This window comes from Neolamprologus multifasciatus, chromosome 5 (assembly GCF_963576455.1).
Source record: "Neolamprologus multifasciatus chromosome 5, fNeoMul1.2, whole genome shotgun sequence".
Taxonomy (NCBI): domain Eukaryota; kingdom Metazoa; phylum Chordata; class Actinopteri; order Cichliformes; family Cichlidae; genus Neolamprologus; species Neolamprologus multifasciatus.
This window is the reverse complement of record NC_140443.1, coordinates 7,281,644-7,304,564: the sequence shown is the minus strand read 5'-3', so window position 1 is coordinate 7,304,564 and position 22,921 is coordinate 7,281,644. Positions and strand designations below refer to the sequence as shown.

The following is a 22,921-nucleotide window of genomic DNA, read 5'->3' as shown; positions in this document are numbered from 1 at the left end:
TCAGGCATACTCTGCAGTCACCCTCTTGACATTGCACCACAGCAGTGGCATGCATGGTAATGGTGATGGAGAGTGTGTACCCCCAACCGGGTGCAACGAGCTGACAGAACCTTTGGACTGTGGAAGAAACCGGGCTGTGGAACAGCTTCAGTGAAGTGTACGCATCATTCTTTCTTCTGCCTGCTGCAGCTCTATGGCGACCTTCTTGTAGCCAAACAGGCAAAAGCATTAACATTCACAACACAAAATTTCAAATTTAGACCACCTAATTAAAATTCATTTAGCTAGTGGCACAACTCTTACATCATACATCTTCCCTTACAGTTCACCTTTTCAAAACCAAAACCAATGCCTCGGCACCGCTCCCAGTCCCGAATAATTTTCCAGCTGGAGAGAGACAGAAACACAGTGAGCAAACAGTGTGCAGCGGCCCTGAGGGACCGGAAGGCCTAGTATAATTCCTGAATACCAGCCCAGCCCCATGGGGATCCATGACCTGTATCTCTGGCCCTCTGCTCTCTGCCTCCCCTGCCTCAGTAGATTGAGTCTGTAGTGTTCTCCAAATCAGACCAAAATAACACATTAGCCCTGCAACTACAGTATGTTTAGTTCTCACATTCTGGCAGCAGTCGTTTATTTTAGCAAACTACGTCGGATAAATTATCATAGTGACCTAATAAAAATAATTCAATCCCCATTGCTCCATTTACTATCTCCAAAAGTTGCATATATTTTTAGTGTGGAGAAATTATGGCAAACTGTGCAACACAAAAAGTGTCCTGTGAATGGTCCTCCCTGGGTTCAGCTGTTAGATTTAAAAAGAGGAGAGCTGAGAGACTTGGCACCTCACAGATCCTCATGGTGCTCTGTTGAGGACTCATCCCACAGGACTAAAAAATAAATTCAGAATGATGAAACTAACTGAAACATTGTGAGATGCTGACAGTGACAAGTGCAATGGAAAGAAATCACATGCACAACAGAGACATGTCACTGGGAGGTAAAAGAAAAGCACCATCCCCATTCAACTGCCTGGTGATTGTCTATGTTGCTCTTTTCAGTCACAAACAGGTGACAAATAGGAATATCTCACCTCATTTCATCTTTTGGTGAGAAAAACAGTGAAAAACATAAAGACCCTATTATAACTTAAAAAAATAATTAAATAAAATAAATCATCTATATCTTTACAAATAAAAAGTAGCTTGCTTCGTCTTAAAACGAACCACTACTGTACTAATAAGAAGAGGTTGTCAGGGTGCTGACAAAAAAACAAAAATGAAACCAATAAATATACTGATTTTGTTTTATTGTCTCATCCCTGGTAAACACTACAATAAATCATAAATACCACACCAAAGTTAATATTTATTCAACATTCTTACCACATAAAAGATCAAAAATACATAAGAGTTTTTAAAACGTGCGCCAGTCTTGTTCAGTCTGTGTTATGTTGGTCACTGAATACAAAATCTCATGTCTAACAGACTGCAGAGGAGCTGTTGTGCCACAGAACGAAGCCAAGTGACTGAGTCTGTGATGATGTGCCATTATTTGTGTGTTTAGGAGGATGCTCTACCTCTCCCTGCAGTTGTTTCCTCTCCTCCCCCTGTTTTTCCTGTGTTAGTGTCACTGAGGTCTGCCCTGCAGCTTGCCTACATGTGAGGGAGATTTTGTCACTTTCTATCAATCGGTCCTAATTCCCCACCTCCCCTTTGTGCAGACAGTTACATAACAGCATAAGGATTTCTGGGCTAAGGAACGTTTACACCCCCTCTCACTGTTCTTTTCTCTCTGCATCTTTCTTCTTCTTCACATACACACCAAAGCATTCACACACACACACACACACCTTCTCCTCACTTGCTGTTATGCTTAACAAGCCTCTTTCATCATACACACGACACAGACCGTTGTGTAATTCCCTGGCATCCTGATCTCTCTCATATGAGGCTTTTCTACACCATCAGTCAAACTAAATGGAACAGGCATAGATGCTGGCAGTCTTGATTAAAAGAAAACACACAACTGCCCCCTGCTGACTTAGTCAAGAAAAGCACATCTGGGTTACTGCAGAGAAATTAATTGCATAAGCTCAACAATTCTCGATCAGATTTACTGTTAAATGTTCTATACAAGCATGAAAAAGCACCTAGAACTCTAAACCCTTAAACAGCTAAACATCGACAACACAGTAATATTTCTTTTCTTTTTTTTTTCAAGACATACATTCAGCAGCACATATTATGAGCTCATCTTTAAACCAGTTAATAGGCTGCCCTCTCCTGTTTGGTCCATGGCACCACAATTCTCTCTTCAACCATACAGTGCGCCACCCATGAGGAAGGTCTTTGTAATTATTTGATTCAATTTACAGAGCTGTATTGAAAATTAGATAGGATCAGGGCATTACGTAGGTCATGCTGCATAAGGTGTATTGATCTTCAGTATATTAATCCTTCCTGCTCTGACACACAAAGAAATAACAGAATGAGTGATGTTGCAGAAGCTATGGCACTTAATGCCAAGCTAGATTAGAAATCAATGGCTCCTCTGAGGGAGAACATTTCTACCATGTAATAGCATTAAAGTACGAGGACAGATGAGCAAAGAGACAGAGAAAGTTAAAGTGAAAGGGTAAAGATTTTCCATGAAAACTTGGACATGGTAGATCTTCAAAATTCTCCATACTTCTTTTTAATATATTTGTGTAGGAAACCCGGAGATAAGGATCATACATGGTTTACAACTAAAACCCCTTACAAATGACTAAAAATTTAGACAAAGACATGATTCAAGAATTATGTCCTTTATTCAAACCACAGACTGTATATTAAGGTAGATGTAGCTTGGTCTTATGTTACACTGACTAAGCACAGTTTGAAGACCAAAGTTCCAGCTCAGCGTTGGTAGCATTTTCTGTTTGGAACAAGAAGTTTCAATAGAAAGAGTGCAGGGTGTTGCCTTTCAAGCAAACTCTAGTTTACTGGAGACACTGACAGGTTTATGCTACATAAGGAATGTATCATAATGAAGTAAAGTCCTTAATAATGCAGACAGAAAAGATAGAGATGATACAAAAATGTATGGTTTGGTATGTGCCTCTTTTTTGAGGTTAACATTTGGTGCATTAGCAATACATCTGCTGAAAAAGGTCAAGTAATGCTATATATTTGTTTGTCACTTATAATTCTTAAGGAACTTTAACACAGTTGGTGTGAGTAAAGTGAAGAGGTGATGTAAAAGTGATAACCAAGTCCAAGAATTCAAAGACAAATGCGTAAACACATAGCCAAAAGACACAAGAAGAAGGGAGAACAAGGAACAGAAACTCAAACTAACATCAAAATCTAAATGCAAAACACTAGAATTACAGTAAACAGAAAGTTATTAGTATTCAGGACCCAAAACCACCACAGAAGACAAATTATTAAGGTTAGGGTTTCGAATATAAAATGACTTGTTACTAGAGGTATAAAAGGGATACGTTCATGATGACTGTGCACTCTATCATTTAAAACTATCACCTCAAAATTGTACAAATGGCAAACATCAACTTTTTCTTTCACACATCGCCTTGTTCCCAAGTTAGCATTCTCAAGTGATTCTAATTGAACTTCTAATTGTACTTTTTATGTACTTTTCTTTTTAATTATATATATGTTTATTTATTATTATTATTATTATTATTATTATTATTATATGCAGAAAATTTGACATCTAAGCATGAGGTCAAGGTCACTTAGATCCAAGCTCAACTGACATTTTTAGTAGATGCAGTCACAAGATTTTCTGAAAATGTAACATCTGATCTTGACCTTGGGGTTGACGTTACTGAGATTTAAACTCATCTGAGATTGTTAGTAGAAACACATATGATACTGGTTTGAAACGCCCACGTTGCTGTGTTCTCAAGTTATCACTTTCACAAACTTGGATGTCTACATTGTCTGCCCATGATGACAATCCGCCATTAGCCTTTTGTGGCTGAGATGTAAAAAGAAATATCAGCTTTACAACTGCAAACTCAAACCATCTTCCTTGAATAAACTTTACTGGAACTCTCACCAAACCAGCAGAGTTTGGGCCAAATCTGTTAACTCTGGATACGTTTCCAACTTGTCTCAGTGAGCAATTTTAACTACCTTTACTCGCATTTGCTTTGTTACACTAAGCCACTAGTACATCGATGTGCGGCAGGCTGGACATGCTAAAGATTGCAAAAATTAGGCAGCATCACATGATCAATATAACGTGGGTAGCTGTGTAGCCATGGTTAGGAGAGTTTGAAAAACCTTCTAGTTGGCCTATGGTAAAATATGCTACTACTACTACTACTACTGTATTAACCCTCGAGAGTCCCTAGCGAAAAAAACAGGCCCGCCTGGGTAACTTTGGATTTTTGATTCTCAATATATCAGTCATTTTAAAGACTAGTTGCATGAAACTTGGCCAGGATGTGTATTTTAGGATTTTTTAAAAATTCAATGATCCCCTCTATGGTGTGGTGTATAGTTAAGGAGATTCACATATGGCTTACCAGCGTTGTCCCTTCGTCCCGCCTGGGTACCATTGACTCCCATTATAATCGCATATTTTCGATATACTGTAATTCTGACATGTGATAATTCTTTTCTCGTGAATACCTAATGGATCTAAGCCTCAGCCTTCAAAATAAAGGAAAAATAGGTTTTGGATCAAATGAGCACAATATTAGGTACAGCACTCCCATAGACATTTTCAGTGGTTTTGAATGCAGGTCATGGTTATCTTATTATGCAAATTACATGGCAATAAAACAGCTGACCACCATAAAATAGTCTTGATGTAGTGGAACTGATATAAGAGAGTGGTGTGAATGTGATTGAGAATATATATATACTGTGTGTGTGTGTGTGTGTGTGTGTGTGTCGGTCGCAAACAAAACAGCCCATAGAGCCGCCTCCTTGAAGTGAACAACAGCCTGCAACTTTCTTCTCTTCCTCTAAATCTCTCTAAATGTTTGAATCTCTTCACTCTGAATGAGCCCTGTTTGCTCTGAGCAGTGAGGGGGGTGGGGGGTGGGGTGCAAGAGCAGGCACGTCTTTGTTAAGCAGAGGGGGGAGGGGTGTGAAATCAGCCACCTGGCTGGCTGTTTGCTACGCAGACAGGGGAAGGGCAGTCTTTGTGCCAGTGACACTACAGAGCCGGGGGGAGGGGAGAGACAGAGAGAGATCCTTTTCCAGTCATTGGATTTAAGTGCACATTTGAAGTCTGTGAGAATAGTTTGCACAGACGACACGAAATGCACTGACGTGCGCACGCACAACACGAAGCGCACGGTCAATTTTGGGGAAGTTTGGAAGCTGTGCTCATGTGCAAACAGCGCGTTATTATTGTAACTGCTGCAAATGGTAGGATATGTTCTGTCTGCAAAATCCACCCATCTAGAGGTTCGTGCTATAAAATGTAAATTACATCTTTGTTCAGTTTGTTGTTGAGTTTGTTCAGGTCAGTTCAGTTTGTTTTTTTGCAATAAAGTGTTATTGTTCCAAAAATAATAATGCATCCAAATCAATGTTGTTATGAATTATTTACCTATTCAAGGCTGCAATAACCTCATGCCAAATATTTCCATTTGCAACTAATTTTTTGAAAATATTGCATATTATGGGTTTTCCCTCCCAAAAAAACATGGCTTTATTGTCTTTATGACAATAAAGCCATAAAAACCTAAAAAAACAATGAAAAAATAATGAAAAACTTTATAGCTGTGGTTAGGTCAGAAGTTGTTTAAAAGATCTGATGTGAAAAAAAAAAATAATAATAATATATGATATTGCTATATCACCTTTTGGATGGGGACCCGTTTGGGTCCCAAGGGACAACAGTGGATGTAAATTGCAAAAACTCTTATTGCTCCAAAAATAATAATGCATCCAAATCAATGTTGTTATAAATTATTTACCCATTCAAGGCTGTAATAACCTCATGCCAAGTAGTTCCATTTGCAACTAATTTTTTGAAAATATTGCATATTATGGGTTTTCCCCCCCAAAAAAACAGGGTTTTTTATGACAATAAAGCCATAAAAACCTAAAAATAATTAAAAAAATAATGAAAAACTTTATATCTGTGGTTAGGTCAGAAGTTGTTTAAAAGAACTGATGTGAAAAAAAATGAAAAAAGAAATAATATATGATATTGCTATATCACCTTTTGGATGGGGACCCGTTTGGGTACGAAGGGACAACAGTGGATGTAAATTGCAAAAACTCTTATTGCTCCAAAAATAATAATGCATCCAAATCAATGTTGTTATGAATTATTTACCCATTCAAGGCTGTAATAACCTCATGCCAAGTAGTTCCATTTGCAACTAATTTTTTGAAAATATTGCATATTATGGGTTTTTCCCCCAAAAAAAACAGGGTTTTTTATGACAATAAAGCCATAAAAACCTAAAAATAATTTAAAAAATAATGAAAAACTTTATATCTGTGGTTAGGTCAGAAGTTGTTTAAAAGATCTGATGTGAAAAAAAAATAAAAAAAAATTAATATATGATATTGCTATATCACCTTTTGGATGGGGACCCGTTTGGGTACGAAGGGACAACAGTGGATGTAAATTGCAAAAACTCTTATTGCTCCAAAATTAATAATGCATCCAAATCAATGTTGTTATGAATTATTTACCCATTCAAGGCTGTAATAACCTCATGCCAAGTAGTTCCATTTGCAACTAATTTTTTGAAAATGTTGCATATTATGGTTTTTTCCCCCCAAAAAAACAGGGGTTTTTATGACAATAAAGCCATAAAAACCTAAAAATAATTAAAAAAATAATGAAAAACTTTATATCTGTGGTTAGGTCTGAAGTTGTTTAAAAGATCTGATGTGAAAAAAAAAGAAAAAAAAATTAATATATGATATTGCTATATCACCTTTTGGATGGGTACCCGTGTGGGTACGAAGGGACAACAGTGGATGTAAATTGCAAAAACTCTTATTGCTCCAAAAATAATAATGCATCCAAATCAATGTTGTTATGAATTATTTACCCATTCAAGGCTGTAATAACCTCATGCCAAGTAGTTCCATTTGCAACTAATTTTTTGAAAATATTGCATATTATGGTTTTTTCCCCCCCAAAAAAACAGGGTTTTTTATGACAATAAAGCCATAAAAACCTAAAAATAATTAAAAAAATAATGAAAAACTTTATATCTGTGGTTAGGTCAGAAGTTGTTTAAAAGATCTGATGTGAAAAAAAATGAAAAAAGAAATAATATATGATATTGCTATATCACCTTTTGGATGGGGACCCGTTTGGGTACGAAGGGACAACAGTGGATGTAAATTGCAAAAACTCTTATTGCTCCAAAAATAATAATGCATCCAAATCAATGTTGTTATGAATTATTTACCCATTCAAGGCTGTAATAACCTCATGCCAAGTAGTTCCATTTGCAACTAATTTTTTGAAAATATTGCATATTATGGTTTTTTCCCCCCAAAAAAACAGGGGTTTTTATGACAATAAAGCCATAAAAACCTAAAAATAATTAAAAAAATAATGAAAAACTTTATATCTGTGGTTAGGTCTGAAGTTGTTTAAAAGATCTGATGTGAAAAAAAAAGAAAAAAAAATTAATATATGATATTGCTATATCACCTTTTGGATGGGTACCCGTGTGGGTACGAAGGGACAACAGTGGATGTAAATTTAAAGGGATGCTCAAGAGTTAATAATAATACAACTGCTTTGATTCATATGAAACAATGTGATTTTTATTCATCACACAGCCTGTAATTATAGACATCTTTGAGTACATCGTTTTTCACCCATGACTCATTCTCCATGTCCACATAAAAAACAGGGTTAAATAAAATATTATATATTATCCCAGTATTACTGGGGATTGTTCTTGATCCAATGCAATGCAATGGAAACTGAAAACCAACTGTTGTATGGGTAGACTGATTTGACACTGAAATAATTTTTAACACACACACACACACACACTTTATATTCTTATTATTATATCTTTAAATTTCAGTGAAAACAAAAGTTCTCTGATACTGAAAGAAAATCTCACATCCTACCTCTTTTTGTGGAAACAGAAAGCTATGGTAACAAATGTGTTGGTAGAAATACTTTTCCTGTCAGCTGTTCTTCCTTTTCAAGATAAGCTGTGATCACACAAGTATTTCTGAGCCTTGATAAATATTTCATAAAATCCTCATCAGGTGGCCACATTGTCCTTTTCCCAGAAGTGACTGAAGCAGGCATCCCACTATATTAATCCTAGAATAGCAGTCATCTACAAAAGGCCTTTGTGACTGAATATCGGTGCTCACCATCAGCCTGTTCCTTTATATCAAAGAGGCTGCCTATTAATATTTACACAAGAGCCATTACAGCACAGAGGTAGACATGCCTGAATCAACACACAAACAATCCTCAGTCTGGTCAGCCAACAGTACATTATAATGGAGGAACAATTGCTGGCAACCACTGTTAGGTACAGAGTCCAGTAAAATTTAAGTGAATATTAATATTAGTAGTACTGTGCACAAGTCTTGAGTCATCCCTTATATTTGCTAGGAAACTGGGAAACTGATGCAGCGATTTATGGACGTGAAAAATCATCGTGGAAACAGAATATAAGGCAAAAAGAGAGTATGTACGATTCTAAGACGCTTGAAAGTAATTTGGCATGACCACTATTATTTTTCATCACAGCCTGAATTCTCTCAGGCAAGTGTTATTGTAATTTCTTTAAGCAGTGTTCAAAAATAGCTCTCCCAGCTAAGGACATTAAAAGCCCTCTGTTGATAACACACCATTTCAATAACTTAGAGTTTCTCTGGCTCTGAAGAGGCCAATCCATGACTGATTGCATTCCACTGTGTGTTTTGTTGTCCAGGTATGTTTTTACTTCACTGACAATGTATTTGTCATGCTGAAAAACAAAGCACTTGTAAATCAGATACTTTGCAGAAGGCCCTAAATGCTGGATCATAATCTGATGGTGCTTTTCTGCGTTCATACTTCTATTAATTTTGAGTAGAGACCCAACAACACAAGCTGAGGTCTAGGAGTGTTAGGTGCACTCACTAGGACTGCACTCTTCTGGACAGGGACCCTTGATAGTGTGCCTGGAATCTAGTGGAGCCACTTATCCAGGTTTATGGTTACAGCACCTAATGCTCCCATTATCACTGCGACCACTTTGGACTTTAACTTTCACATCTGGTCCAGTGTTTTCTTGGCCCCCTGGTACGTCTCTATTCTCTGATATTCCTCTTTTCCTCGGGTGGGATTACCTCATCTATCACAACTGCAGTCTTCTCTTCTTTGTCAACCAAAATGATCTCTGTCTGGAACTCAAAGTCCCACAGAACCTTAGCCCTGTTGTTCTCAACCACCTTTTGTTGAATCTCCCACAGGGACTGGAAGACTTCTGGTTCATACAGATGTTCCTGTACACTATCCCAGCCACTTGGTTTGCCTCCAAGTGTAAGCTGTCGCAGCTACATCCTGTTACTATGTGCTGGACATTCCAGGGCACCTTTGCATAGTCAACAGTCCAAATTCAGCTGTGGTAGATTGTGTAGTGTAGATAGTGTAAACCACTACACTATGTAGTCACTAAGCAGCATATTAACGAACTCATCAAATTAATTTAATTACTGTAGAAGAACATTACAACATTATTGAAGAAAATTATGGAAAAGTTCAGAATTAATTCTGGAGAATGGTTGTATGTTGGTCTATGCAGAGACAAGGCACAGCTTTGCAGACCATTGTCTAGATGTGCTTTTATTGTCACTGAGCAGTGCAAAAAAATGTGGAACAACCCATCTGTGTGCTAATCTAGCTTGTGGTGTTTTTGGTCTTGGCTCTTGTTAAAAAAATAAGTTAATACATACAAAGAGGGGAACTGAAACCAAGATTTGACAAAAATGAAACTGTCCACTGAAACCACTATCTGAGCTTTTCATGGTTTTTTTTTTTGTTTGTTTTTTTAACTTTCCCCCCTTTGACCTACCTTTTAACCAATAAGCATTAGAACAAAACATCACAACATCCCCAATAGCCTAGGCATGTTGGGTTTTTGACGACTCCACACCCCACGCCACAGGTGGCACGGTGGTTAGCACTGTTGCCGCACAGCAAGAAGGTCCTGAGTTCAATTCCAACATCAGGCTGGGGTCTTTCTGTGTGGAGTTTGCATGTTCTCCCCGTGTTTGCGTGGGTTCCCTCCGGGTACTCCGGCTTCCTCCCACCGTCCAAAGACATGCAGCTTGTGGGGATAGGTTAATTGGATAATCAAATTGTCACTAGTTGTGAATGTGCGAATGAAAGTGAGTGCGAATGGTTGTCTGTCCCTGTGTGTTGGCCCTGCGACAGACTGGCGACCTGTCCAGGGTGCACCCTGCCTCTCGCCCTATGACAGCTGGGATAGGCTCCAGCGCCCCCCGCGACCCTAAAAAGGATAAGCAGAAGCGAATGGATGGACAACAATGCTAGGCACTTGACCTGTTGTTTTGTGGTATCTTTTTTTTGAAAACTTGAGTTTGGTAATTTGGCCTTCACAACCTAGATTTTTCTTGAGCCAGACAAAATGAATAAGAGATGAATCTGACTACATTGTAATGACTTGTCAATCACAATGTTGCAACGCCCCAAATCATACTATGCCACTAAATTAACTGCATGCTTTATTAAATAAGATTACAATTTCTTTATAGTTTGACTTCTTTTCAAAACCAAAAGACTTGGCCTGTGCTGGCCTTGGCATTGTTATCAATAACAAATATAGAATACTGCCAGCCATGTGCTTTGTCATCAGTGTCTAGGTCTAGTCTGGGTAATAATGCCATGTAAATACATATAATACATACTTTTGCAGACATTACACGATGGCGGTGCAGTTCAGCGGTGGGATTGAACAATAAATAGCCTTTAACCTGCAGGATCCCTAGTGGTTTGTGCAGTGATGGGCTATCAAATCAGGGAGAAGAAAAATACCACCGTTAGTGCCATGGGGTTATTTTTGTTTTGTTCTGTGAATTTGTCTGCTGTGTTCACAGTGCTCTTATACTGTGTCACTGCTTCTGGACAGCATTTGCCTGGAGGGAAACAGAACACCGCAATACAGATTAAATCTCAGCCAAATCAGCCTCCTGAACCAAAACACCGAGGACAAATTGAGTTACGGTTATAAACGTCATATGTCTGTGTTTCTGCTACATTAGTTAATACATTAATAAAACGTGATGATGAGCACATAAACACACAAACAGTTTCGACTGAAAACCTCAGTGGTGAAGGCCGAGGAGTGCATCAATGAGTGATTGTGGTTTATAAAGAGACGATCCAGAATAACTATGGGCACTCATAGTATCTCTCTCTACATATATACAGACATATAAAAGACATATAAACACACACAGTCATACATAGAATGTCATAACCAGGTATGTATAGTACACAGAAGCTTCTGTGCGGAGTATGTCTTGGAAGTCCCGAGGTCAAAATGGAAATCACCCCCTAGGGGGAAGGGAATTTTTTTTAATGTTGTTTAATCAAGGCAGTTACATTGATTTTGCAGAAGGATTTATGCTTTAACTGTGATCTCAAAGCTCCTGTATTCAATATTTTCAGATTAAATATGAATCAAATGATTGTGTTTATGTAATGTACAAGGTGTAAGAACGCCACAGATAATGAGCACTCACTGTGCTTACTGTCTTTCAGCCACTTGTTTTGGATTTACGGTTCACAGCTTCACTCTCATAAATCTCATCAACCCTGTTTCCAACCACAAGCAGCTGATTTATAAGCAAAACAAGCTTTGATTACCCTTCTGTACACTACCTGACGTCAGACCAAATAACAGGAACAGAGCATTTCAAACAGTACAAGTGAAGCTGTAGTCAATACAAGAGAAAGTTGCCAGTGTCTTTCGACACAGATAACTTTGAAACAGATTAACTGAGTAACAAGAAGCCACAACAACAAGGCAAGTCAAACCTCCACTACGCAGTGCTATCGGAAGACAAGTAATAAAATTAAAAAATTGCTCATATGCTTATATTGTGACTTATTATTAAAATGACAACAGTTCATTTTTGCAGATCATTTCTGCAAATCTAAGCCAATCACAACAGGGATTTCCAAATCCACCAGGACTGCCATACACCACCTTATTAAGTGACTGTTTAATCAAATTTATAGAAAATTGACATGTGATATTTACAGTTACTGTATTAGTTATCTTCTATTTAATGTTTGACCAGTTTAATAGGCTAACTGAAGATATCTATCTTGCATTAGTTATCTTCAGTGAGCCAGTGTTTGGCCAGTTTAATTATGAAAGCAACTTTAAATCCTTTGATCTAATTTACATTTAAATTACAGATGTATTGATTGACCAACCAGTGACCAGAATCGAGTAATTTCCAGTGTCACTGACCCTAACCAGTAGCCTATTGGTGTGACAAATTAGAAGCTGGTCCAAGACACAGCAGCGCAGGCAAACAATGTGCATACACTCACAAGCTAAACTTGTCATAGTCCTGGGTCACTGATAGAGTATTTTCAGTTTTGGTTCTTGTTAGTTAGTTCCTGAATATTTATTTTCTAGTGCCTTTAGAGCTTATTTATAGTTTTGGATTTCTGGTTTACTTCTGTTTGTTTCCCTTCATGTCCAGTGTGTCTCTGTCTGATCTATGTGTCCTCATATTTGTTTACCTCCAGTCTCTCCAGTCGTGTCCCAGTTTATGTATGGTCTCTCTGTTTCCGTGGCAGCCTGTGTTCCCTGTCTTGTACGTAGTACGTCCGAAGTCCGGTCCCTGTGTTAGTCCCTTCCTGTTCCTGTAATCTTCTGTGTTTCTTGCCTTTGTCTCTCATGTCTCCATGTCTGTTTAGTCCCACTCCCAGTCTCACGTTCACATGTCTTAGTCTGAGTCTCAGTGTGTGCTACTTCTTGTTTTATTTTAATTGTCCCCTGTACTTCACTCTCTGCACTAAATTACAAGCGTAATGATTTTCTCATCTTATCTGCAACAGTGCTGCAGTTTATGGTGAGATTTTTTTTATGTATAACCATTTTATCTTTATCATCATCAACATATGATAAATTGTGTGTGGTGGAAGAGTCATATGATGCATGAAATGCCTCTTTTTAGGTGAATATACATAGAGCCTTAGCAAGCAGTGCTAATCACCGTTGTGATACCGGTTATTTCCATTGGAGGTTTTAGGTCATGTCATGCCAGCTAGTGCAAAAAAAGTCTACCTGTGTTACACTATGATCTGATGACCATCTGATCACATTTACCTTCAAACAGCTGAACATGGACGTTTTAAAGAAGCTAACAAAGACTCAAGTTCAAGTTAGCACAGCTCAGAGCCAGCAGATTGTTTGCCTGCTGTGTTGATCATGCTCTCATAGTGTGTCATTACTTCTGGACTGCATTTGCTTAGAGAGGAACAGAACACCATGACACACATTAAACCCCTGCCAAGTCAGCCTTATGCACCACAACACTAAAGACATGAGACTGGCTTATAATTTGGTCCTTTGCTGGGAAGAGCCAATAGATCAAAGCAGTTATGATTAACAACTGAAAAAAGAAAATGGGTGACGTCCTGTTATCTGCTGAATTTATAATCATATTGGAAAATGATTCAAGCACCTTACTTTTTTTTTCTAGCATATAAATATATTGAACCTGCTTTTTGTTTGGTAAAATAAATCATGTAAAGCTGGGTGTACAGCAACTCATTTTCAGTATTTGTACCTCTTTCCAGTAGCAGAGCACTTTATTTTTGGATGTTTCAGTGAGAGAAGATCCTGTAACTTGGTGCAGCTTGGTAAAAATGTCAAAAAGTTCACTGATTTCTTTTATTATAAAAATAATATTTTGCATTGAAGGAAAGTTGACTTTGCAGTCATGTATATTGGAATAGGTTAATAAAATTGCTTTTAATTTGTATGATTTGTAATTTGAATGCTAATTATGTCTACTATCAGGCATTACAGGTAGCTCAAGAAGCCATTTTTTTCTGAACTGCAAGCAATACTGCAGATTATATTATGTGCAAGTGTGATTTCAAAAATCTTATCAATAAATGTGGGCTTTCTGCTTGGCCAGACTCTGAGCTTCAAGGTCGATTTGCTTTACCATCTACTGTGAAAACACCAGCATATCATGAACCTTTCTGCAGCCCATTCCACTGAACCAAACAGCTTTAACGAAGATATATCTCTTCACAGGGCGGCAAGGTCAAGGATAGAGAGGGCACTTGGCAGCCAGATGCAAACTGTCCTTCCTTCTGAAGCCAAACTGACTGGCTGAGACGACCGAGCTCAAATCTCCCTCTGGATCAACAGAAACAGGACCATGAGTGCAGGCCAAGGGGGAAGAATTCAGATACTGCTTTGGTCACCAGTTAAAAATAACAGTAAGTCCAAAGAAGTTGTAGTAGATGGTAGAATTATAACAAGGCAAGAGAATGCCAACAAAGGCATAATTACATTGACAGATTAAAACCTGCAGGCCTATGCAAAACCCATTAAATTCTTTTTTTGCATATCCCTTGAAATAATTATATGTATTCCCTCTGTTTCAGCTAAACTATCCCTTACACTCACGGACAAACTGTCATTATCTTCCAGCGCCAGCAAATGTGATACAAACTCACATGGTCAATATGGGATGCACAATAGCGTCAACAGTTAGCCTATTCGTCAATAAGATACAAAGAAAGAAGGAAATGAGCACAAATTGTCATATAAAAAAAATCAATTTAGGCATTTTTCAAGGTAACATGAAAACTGAATGAAATATTGTCAAAATAATTCACAAAGAAAACAGATTAATGGATAATAAATGAAGCCCTTCTAAGAATTTATGGTCAAGTTACATCTGAAGTAAAAAAAAATTCCCAGTCATGGTATATAAATAAAACAAAATATTTTTTTTAACTATTTTAATTATTTAGAGGAAACTTTTCAAAGTTGTTCCAGACAGAGTATGACCTTAGGGGCTGCACCAAGCCAAACATAAGATAAATATTATTTTGAACAGTGTAACATAATAGTACTTTAATAGAGTCCAAAAATAAAATTATGGAGGCAGAAAGAAAGAAATTGAAACTCTACTAAAGGGAGTGTTCTCCCATTAAAAGTATATTTAAAACACTAAGCTGGCCTGATTTTCTCAACGAGATCACTTCAAAGCTTCAGAATGCTCAATGTAAAGATACTGAGCCCTTTAATTTTAAGCAAGGTCCCAAAAAAACATGCAAACATCTGACCAAGAAAGCATTGTTCCAGAGAGTACAATGCTAAGAGGTCACACAATGGACCATAAAACCTTAAAAACCAACAATGACAAAAATATCACAAAGAGAGATCTCAACATGCCAGGATCAGAGCATCTCATGGGTAGATGGTATATCTATAGATCTATATAGCATGAGAGAGACCACAAACCTACCCCTGTGGTACACCATGCTTAATAGATGCAAATAAAGACATACAGTAACTGTTTATTTGCTCAGTTTGTCAGATATTGGGAAAACTATGTGAAGACTGTATGTATTGGATATCCACCATCACAATGGCTGTAGACTTTCCAGTAGCAGGGTTTCTTTGAAGCTGACTTGTACTGGTACTCATCCACAATGAGTGCAGTTGGAGTACTTACAAAATACGAACTAAGAAATATTGAGAATGGAATCAGCAGTAAAAAATAATTTTAGTAGGGGGGCAAAGGTTCTGTAACATGGTTTGAATTCCCAACACAAAAATCACCAGTCTCATGTTGTGGGTCCATTTTCTGTGTCAGTAGCTACTTAAATTGGTTAGCTGCTGTGTGTATGCGTGTCTCTGATGTTCCAATAGTTTAGTTTCAATTCAAATTAACATCTTAAAAAGCCAAAGTTACACCAACAAATAGCATTCCATGAGGTAAAATGACTGTTTTTGTGAAGAAAGTCAGGTGACTTTCATGATGGCAAATTCCCATTGTGTTTTCACCAAATAGATGAACTTGAATCAACTGTAATGCTGAATGTATACCTTGTACAGTGTGTAGACAAAAGGACAGCAAAGGTGGAGTGTCACGTGTATAAGATTAAAGTGAAAGAGAAAAGTAGTAAATACTGGCACAGCTTAATGGAAGAAATACTTTACGCAATGCAGATATTAAAATTTATTGTTTAAAAGGGGTACCATCTCATCCTAGTCCTATGAAACAGACACTGTGATACAACCACCCATGGTCTCTTTTGACAAGAATTTCTTCTCATTTCTCACTTCTCTTTTGCACTGCTGTAAAAGAGCAGTGGAGGTTGAGAAATTAAAGATGGTATTTAGTATGTTAATTAGACATGTGCAGGAGGTGGTTAGTATCAGGTTAAAATGTACTACTCTTGTAGATTCAATAATGTTGAAAGAAAATTCACATCAAAACTGAACTGGATATACGTCAGAATAGTGTAATCAGAATCAAAATCTCATTTGTTGCCAACTACTTACACAAACAAGGAGTCTTAGTGCCACACAATACAATAACACAAAAAAAAGAAAATATATAGTACTTACAGAGAAGGGGGACGTGTGAAATCTAAGTGTGAACATCATGTGCAAAGCACTCGACTCAGTGCAATGAGTCCAACGTGCAATGTTTTTATAGCGTACGTGAGTAAGTACGTGTGCTAATGTAGCACATTAATTATAAGGAGACAGGGTGGGAGTACTAGGCTTTGTTAAGTAGTCAAACTGCTGACAGAAAGAAACTGCTCCTGCAATGTGAGGTATTGGCCCTGATGACCCACAGCCTGCTACCAGTATATCACCAGGGTGAGAGGTGTCAGCAGTAGAGGAGGGGGATATGACCAAAAATATTTATCATGATATACATTTGAAAATTTGCGATAACGATATAACTGATTATATAATTGACACTAGACAAAATACTTTATAACTCCACAACTTTATTAGTGCAAAAAAACCCCATCAATGTATTTTCACTTAAACAAGCAGCTGTTTTTTATGTGCATTAAAGTCATATAAAAATTTTACTGTGCAAATGCAAATTCCTTGCTGACAGTTTAACCAAAAGGCATTTCCAGTGGAAATTGGCCAACATATCCTCAGCATAACCATGTATAATATCCACAAAACTTAAAAAGAAGTTCTATACACACAATACGGTAATATTATGTTGAAGCACAGTACGTATCACTCCGCGAGGCTCGTGACTACGATAGCCGTAATGCTCCGACAATCCATCAAGCGGTGCGGTTTCGTAGCTTAGCAAAGTTGTACTGAAACATTTGACAGATTTTCGAGCACCGTGTACGACATAAAATTGTTTCGAGGTCAGTAAACACAACCAGAATTCATACATAAGGCACACGGGATTATAACTGTCGATTTTCAAAAAAATCAAAGGATTGATTTTAAGTGTGCCGTATTTTCCAAAAAAACACGGTTATAACAACGGCCCGCTAGCATGCTCTACCAAAAATAGTGCTTTGTTGTGTATCTGATGGATCAAAGCTAAACCAGTTCCACACCACTGAAGTTGCAGCATTTTTACAAACCAATTCTGGTTCATCTGGTTCATTCAACGATCCGCTTTCGCTCTTCTCATTCTGCGTCGCCGCCATGCTTTTTCCGCCATGTGTGTATGAAAACAAAGGCACTGCGCATGCGCGTTTTACCCATATTCTATCGCAATATTTCATTTTCTTATCGTTGCCCAACATTATACCGGTATTACCGTGAACGGTATGATATGGCCCAGCCCTAGTCAGCAGCAATCTTTCTTGCTGTTTTGACTCTGAGAGTTAATAGAAATGAAGATTTTTGGAAACAAAGAACATGCTACAACCCAAACTGTGGCCTGAAAATTAAGGCACAAACTGAACCATGGCTTTAGAGAATTGTTACAAACACTAGTTTAAAAATATATTAATACAGCTTAAATGTTAATATATTGTAGAGCCCAGCCCTACTCACAGGTTCAGCAATGTTACAACAGTTGTTTTCCCAGGGGTACAAACATGAACAGATTGATTTCATAACGGTACCTGATAAGACAGAAAACATTTTACTGTGAGACCATTTCTAAGCCAACTCTAGTGAAAATGTACTGCATCACCATGGCAACCAGCAAAATGGATGCAGAGATACCAGTCTGACCAAGGTGTATCATTAGGGAGAGTCCTTAAATAAAGTGATCCTTGTCTCTACAGGAAGTAGACTGTGAGATACATTCCTACTGACCAGTCTGTCTGTCACACACAGGAGTAAGTGGCCAGTTCTGAGCCACTTGTAGCAATAATGGGAAAAACTGGACTGGTAGTGAAAAACATTTATTCCCAATTAAGGAGGCAGCTGGTTTAACTGTATAAACATGCTGTTACTGAACCTTAGCACACCAGAAGTGATGTAAACACAAAAATGTCCAGGATCAAAGCTAATATATGAACTAAAAAAGGTAGTTACTCAGGTAGTGATATAGTTAACCAACAAGTGCCAGAACTGAGAGTACCGACATAAATTAAAAAAACACCCTGAATTATAATGTACTATGACAAAAAAATGTAATAATTAACTCTTTATTCTAAATGGTGTTTCCACACTGCTGCTTGCAGCTCTACAAAAAGAATCAGGCTGAATACCAAACTAAGGCTACAGTTCTTTGAATAAAGTGGAAGCTAATCTAGAGCTCCAATAAAGCCATTTAAAGGGAGTCTGGGGAGCCTGGCCAATTAACATGAAATGTCATTAATGCAGCAGCCTTACAGAGTATGAAATGTATTGATCCATTTGCAGATAAATCTCAATTTGCACTTGAATGGACATGAATCATTGTACTTTTTGTCATTCTAATCAAAGTTAATGGTAAAGGCCTCCATTCCTGGACAAATGGGGATTTCCATTTGTTCCGCATTGCTGTGTTTGATTCACGCAAGGACTGAGGGGACGTTGATTCTTTCATGTGGGCAAACTGGTGACAGAACTTAACCACTTTGGAACAGATTACAAGGAGACAGAGCTGGAAGCAGGACTACTCTGGGCTGCATTGATGGAACTGGAAAAAAAACTATTCTAGAAAGTGAAAATAGTAAAAGAGAAGGTTTAATGCTCCTTAATAAATATAATGTCCTGGGTTTTACCAGCTAAATTATCCCTAAGCTTGGGAACAACTCAATAAAATAGGAAAGAACAATTATTAGTTCTCCATTGAATTTAAGCCTTACCACAGAAACTGTATATTACTTGACATTGATACTCCCTTCAAGACAGGGTGCAAGTAGTCTTTTCTTCTCACATACTGTAAAGCCTAACAAATAAAAAAATATATATATATAGATCTAGAGATAAATACTATAAAATGCACCAGCACATACCCTACCTCCTAAACTGAGAAGGTACTAGATTACTTGTAGTGCAGTTAAATGCTGTGGGAGGGGAAGGAAAATGCCTGACACATACAAAATTTAGCAGGCCATAGGATAATTAAGTCCCCAAATGCTTTGTTTTCTGTCTCACACTGCATGCATCTTCCAATATTTTGAACAATGCATGCACCTGTAACATCACAATTGCTGAAGAAAAAGGACAACTGCAGGATTTGCTGTACGCGTCTCTGTTACTGACCAGACGGTGCCCCGAGGGGTTATTAGGAATTCAAGTCACACAGAGACAATGTGGTGTCACCGAGCAGCAGTCAAGCATTAGGGTTGCTAGCATACAGCGCACAGCTAACAAACAGGGTGAAGAAGCCGGCTGGAGGATCTCCTTACCTTTCAGCACCAGCACAGTTTCAGTACCAGCTGCAGCCTGTCCCTCCGCGCTGCTGCTGCTGGTGGTCGGGGGCTCGTCTCCCTCAAACAGCTGGTTCACCTCCCCCTGCATGTCGGAGGGGCGCCGGTCGCCGTCGCTCTTGGAGACGGTGAACCTCTGGCTCATGGTTGTCGCCGGTGAGACAACAGTCGGGTCTTCTTGTCACGGTGCGGGGTGACACGGACGGATAAAGACGGTCAAAATGCCCTCACCTGTCTGATTATAGTAGTCCACAGTTACAGTCTATGGAGTTTACCTCCTACTACTCAGTGCTGGACGAGCAGCCGCTCTTTGTTGGTCCATTAGACGTGTAATACCGAGTGGACCATCTCATCAACCGGTGTCTGCCGCTGCTGCGCTCCTGGGTCCTAAAGCCGAATATTTCTTTTAATAAAAACAGCAAACGTAAATACACATAGTAATGCACGAAACATGATGATTATGATTTTTTTAATGAGCTGGTATTTTTTATTTCTCCTCATTTTATTATAATTTTTCCTATATCTAACACTAAGATCAACGCAGCTTTGTGGCTCTAAATTGGCCGTTGCTGGGCAACCAAAAATCGGTCTCTGACCCAGCTGTGATAATGTGCTGTAAAGTTGAGGGGATCTTTCCTCAATAATCGTCATACTGCATTAATAAAAAGGAAATTAGAAAAGATTCAGACATTTCCAGCACTACTAGGATTTTTTAAGAGGATCATTTGCACCTGTTTGCTATAAAAGAACTTAATAAGAGATAGATATTTTGAGCAATGTATGATAAAGCCATTAGTCTTGCTGTTATTGAAAACACATGATAAAGAAGGCAAAATTTTGACTTCTCGCTTTATTTTGCACCAAGACGCATCATCCCAAACACACTGGAAATGCTGTAAAAGCATTGACAAGATCTGCAAAACTGAACTATTAGTCTTCCCACAGACCAGACCTGGAGGATGATCTTGACACAGAATGGAACAAAAGAAAATAAACATAAAAATTCAGTTCTGACACGAAAGTAAAATTTACGTCAGATCTACTTTAGTTTCAGAAAACCAAGAAAGCAAGGAACAAGGCAAACAGTCATCCCATTCATTTTCCTCTTATGGTCTACGGCCATACGCTGATTTCTTCTTAACGGATCTCAAAGCTCTGCCCTCAAATTGGGCCATATTTAAGTATTTTTTTTAATCATTTGATCTTTAATTTGTGTTTTTCCCCAAATTTATTATTTTATGTTGTAATCTAATCTATTATTCGCCATACATTCGTTCTGCTTTGTTAATCTATTGCGTTGTTGTAAAGTGTTGGTCGATACCATAAAACTGGTTTGTATGCCACCATTTGGCGATGAAAGGTTAAGGCAAGTAAGCAGGACGTGGAGCAACTGTTTTGTGACCGTCACAGTTTATATTTGTTTTAGGTGTAATATCAGGGAAATATAAACGTGAGATGTTTTTTTTAGTTTTTGGTTTTGTTTGGAACAACCCCCCACCCCCCCGCCCACACACACACACACACACACACACACACAACATATTAAGGATTGTACATTAACATAAAGCTGTTGTACACACACACACATATGAAGAGAGAGAGAGTATGCATAGTATGCAAACGGCTGCCAAACAGCCATCATAATTCGTCATACAATGAGAACAGGACAAATCAACAATTGACAATGACTAATTAATATTAAAATCTGTAACATTGTATTGTTTGGAGTTTAGTCTGTTACTGTTGCTATTTTTACCATTTCTTCTTGGAGCAACTGTAACTCACATAATTTCCTTAGGGATTAATAAAGTATTCTGATTCTGATTGTTTCAGGATGACCTGCCATTATTCAATGACACATCTGCTTACCTGCATCTTTTGCTCGTTTCTCCTCCTCTTCTTTTCTCTTTTTTCTAAACTGAGGACCTGATGGCTTTGAACTTTTCTTGTCCATCTTCCATTGGCTTTAATTTTGCACTCCAGTATGAACACAAATCCCCCAACCCGAGGATCACCACAACATGATCTAACACACCTACACCTTAGTTCACAGATTCACTTTGTCTAGGGTTTATTTCTGAGATTTCACACAACCCAGGATTCAAATCATGAATACATAATGGGCTTGGATTTACAACATTATAAATGATATGTGCTCTATTTGGAAGCAGCCGGCCCCTCCCCTTTCGACGGGTTGTGTGTGAGACTTTAAATCATCAAACTGTAAATTTTAAATTGTTATTGATCCCTTTACCCCTGGTCCTAAAGTGTATATTTATTTTCTTACTCTTCTTACATATATTTTTTGTTTACTTACACTGCTGTAACTGGAACCTTGTCGTCTCGTCTCTCTATGGACTGTAAGTAGCGGAGATGACAATAAAGTTTACTTTGACTTCAGCAGCAAGCAGGCGCACCGAGAGCTCTCGCGCTCACTTTTCGTGTATAGAATTTCGAAAAGACAAATTATAAATCTGCATTATAATGTCTGGTGTTTTCATGTTTGAAAACGTGTTCATGTTTTACGAGTTGGTTTTTAGATGCTGCTCCAGCCAGCCAGAGAATCCTCCGCCGCCCCGCCCTCTCCTCCCTGTGTCGCAAGCAGCAGGTGCACCTCGCAAACGAAGGGCGCCCTTACTCCCAGCAAATGGGCGATAGAAAACCGATCGGTGCCTATACCATTCCCAATATGCGCTGGCTGACGTCGGGGCAGCATGAGCATTTTTTTTTTTTTGCTGATGCCCGTGATGCCGCCCCCCACCACGATGCCGCCCCGGGCAACTGCCCGTGTCGCCCGTATCTAAAACCGCTACTGGCAGTCAAGTGTCATTACCCATCCTTAACTCATGGTAGCGTTGTGGGGTCTGGCATTCCTACTCACATAGGGACCTTTAAGACGCACCGTAAGTCTGTCAATAAAATGTTGGTCGCATGTTTCATTTTTGGATTTCAACTTTAGACAGCAAAGACCAGCAAATACATATTTTTAAAAACAGACATATACACTGTATTTACTTTCCCACAATTCATTATTTATTGTGATGTTTGTGTGTAAGTAAAGTTACACTTTGGCCTTTGA

At 38.3% G+C, this 22,921-nt stretch overlaps 1 protein-coding gene and 1 long non-coding RNA gene across 4 annotated transcripts in view; both read right to left on the bottom strand.

The window, feature by feature from the left end:
- Nucleotides 1-20,202, bottom strand: part of LOC146517965 (solute carrier family 12 member 5-like) — a 183,809-nt gene extending 163,607 nt beyond the window's left edge. For 2 of the 3 annotated variants that reach the window (XM_085158872.1, XM_085158873.1), the window contains exon 1: nt 19,822-20,202. In XM_085158872.1, coding sequence (XP_085014998.1) covers nt 19,822-19,987 — 166 coding nt within the window. In that variant the 5' untranslated portion in view covers nt 19,988-20,202. The remainder of the gene's footprint in view (nt 1-19,821) is intronic. The other variant, XM_085158875.1, reaches the window with a different exon arrangement.
- LOC146517966 (uncharacterized) lies at nt 8,844-19,815 on the bottom strand. The gene is made up of 2 exons (XR_014873997.1): nt 13,232-19,815; nt 8,844-13,171 (listed from the first exon to the last, which is right to left on the bottom strand). It is a non-coding gene; the product is annotated as an uncharacterized LOC146517966 (long non-coding RNA).
- Nucleotides 20,203-22,921: the final 2,719 nt, after the last annotated feature.